This window comes from Centroberyx gerrardi, unplaced genomic scaffold (assembly GCF_048128805.1).
Source record: "Centroberyx gerrardi isolate f3 unplaced genomic scaffold, fCenGer3.hap1.cur.20231027 Scaffold_70, whole genome shotgun sequence".
Lineage (NCBI taxonomy): Eukaryota > Metazoa > Chordata > Actinopteri > Beryciformes > Berycidae > Centroberyx > Centroberyx gerrardi.
In genome coordinates this window covers 121,110-123,609 of record NW_027605205.1, presented here as the reverse complement: position 1 = coordinate 123,609, position 2,500 = coordinate 121,110, and the positions used below count along the sequence as shown (strand labels likewise).

General features: G+C 44.6%; 1 protein-coding gene across 1 annotated transcript in view; it reads left to right on the top strand.

Moving 5' to 3' along the window:
* LOC139915452 (kalirin) overlaps nucleotides 1-2,500 on the top strand; it is a 102,681-nt gene that overhangs the window by 31,326 nt on the left and 68,855 nt on the right. Inside the window, 1 exon segment of the mRNA XM_078282312.1 lies at nucleotides 1,033-1,155. Coding sequence (XP_078138438.1) covers nucleotides 1,033-1,155 — 123 coding nt within the window.

Genomic DNA, 2,500 nt, shown 5'->3' with positions numbered 1-2,500 from the left:
TAAGCTGAGCCTTAAACCTGTTTAACATCATACCGTTGACCCATAGATCCTGTCAGCTAAGCTTGAACCTTTTTAACATCATGCCATACATTCATAGGTCCTGTTCCCTAAGCTAACCTCAGTACCTGGAGTTTACCTGGAGCCTTTTATATATATATTACCATAAACCCTGTTCCCTAAGTTAAACACACTCTGAACCCTTTTAACATCAAACTCTCCACCCATACACTCTGTTCCCAAATGCTAGGTAGATCCTGAGCTTAAACTAAATAAATATAACTCCTTCATGGACAAGTGGAGGAATGAAATGGATGGATGGAGTTCGTACCCAGAACACCTTGATAAGAAATAAATGAAACAACAGAAGTGGATGGAGGATAGACGGCTGCACAGAACATATTTTCATCTAGGTCTAGGTCTCAGTAAGGAATAGTACATATACAATATATACTGTATATGTTACTTACATCTGCAAATGCTTATGATGCACATTTGCATGTCTGGGCATTTATTCTTTGATAAGAGATCAAATTCGGATCAATCAGATTCTGTAAATCTGATCATGTGAATACCTAACAAAGCACATCTGCACATGTGGACACGTTTCCATACACACTGTATGTCCGGCCTCCTGTGGACCTGACCATGTGAACGATCCACACATCTGTAAATCTGACATGTGGAACAACAGCCTGCATATATGCTGCGAATTCAAAGATCTCCTGTAAATCTGACAGTGAAGACACTTTACATCTTTTTTGTTTTATCCTTAATATTTTCCTTTGCCGTGATTATTCGTTGTTATTATATTTGTGTTGTGCTTTGTATTTGCTGTTTCTTATCAATATCCTGTTCTTCGCTGCTGCAGTGACCTCATTTCCCCACGCAGATCATTAAGGTTTCATCTCATCTATTCCTAATTCATGAGTTTTGGGATCATTCTGCACCGCTGATTTGCATGTACACTGTCTGAAAACAGGGAACAGCATCAGGTACAGCATACAGTTTTACCTTTTCCCTCCTGTCCTGCAGGTGATGGACTGGATAGAAAACCACGGCGAGGCGTTCCTCAGTAAACACACTGGAGTTGGGAAATCTCTTCACAGAGCCAGAGCGCTGCAGAAGAGACACGACGACTTCGAGGACGTCGCTCAGGTCTGTCTGTCTGTCTGTCTGACTGTCTGTCTTTCTGTCTGTCTGTCTGACTGTCTGTCTTTCTGTCTGTCTGTCTGTCTATCTGTCTGTCTGTCTGTCTGTCTGTCTGTCTGTCTGTCTGTCTGTCTGTCTGTCCGTCCGACAGTGTGGGCGGAGCTTGGATTTTCTGTTGCTGCAGTTTGAGTTTCTCTTTTCTCTGTCTGTTCAGTCATGTTGGCTATCGCTGCTCATGCTAACTACCCAGTTCTTCTTCTTCTGTTGATTCCAAACAAAGCGGAAACATAAAGGCATCACTTCCTGTGCGGCAGGAAAGAGCGACCAGACACCGGCTGTTCAGAACAGACAGAGGAAAATCACAGTCGAGTTAGAGCAGGCAGATAGAGATCTATATCCATAGAGATCTATATCCATATATATATATATGGATATATCCATATGAAAATATTACTTACAGTTTAAAGTTAAAAGAATAATATGTGATTAAGTTAATGAACTGGTTAATCTGATGAATGTGTTTGTCCATGCAGGATCATGACTCCTGACTGTTTCTACTGGTGTTATATAACCTGAGCACAGCGTGCACTGCTGTGTTCACCAGCCAAACACACACACACACACACACACACACACACACGCACGCACACACGCACACACACACACACACACACACACACACACACACACACACAGAGAGACAGCCTGTTCTGTTCTGTCTCTGCTGGTCAGTATGGAGTCGAGCCATGCTGGATTTGTCCATATAATCCTCCCTTCTTCTTCTTTTTCTTCTTCTTCTTCTTCTTACCTTCCATTCAAAGCTAGCTTCCACTTCTCAAAGCTAGCTTCCACTTCTCAAAGCTAGCTTCCACTTTTCAAAGCTAGCTTCCACTTTTCAAAGCTAGCTTCCACTTCTCAAAGCCGGGTCTCCGATAATGTCCGGGGGCGTGGTCGACACGAACAAATAAAGGCCGGCCTCAAATACAGGCCGGGGAAAAAACAAAGGAAACAAGACTAGGTCAAAACCAGTATATGGCTGGACCGTGTCCGTCTCCTCTCTCCGCCGCTGTCCTCTCCACCGCGCCCACGGCCCGCATCGATCCTCCCGATCCAAGCCCCGGACGCCCGGTGACGCATCGGCGTCAGGACCCCTGCCAAAATCTCGGCCGGATCACCGGGATCACATCGGCGCCCAGGTTCAGTTAGCTTCAGTTAGCTTCAGTTAGCTTCAGTTAGGTTCAGTTAGCTTCAGTTAGCTTCAGTTAGCTTCAGCTCACATGCAAACAACGGTGGATAGCGGTAACCTCCTGGTGCCTGTGTGTAACTGTAGTTTGTAGTAACGTACAAGTGC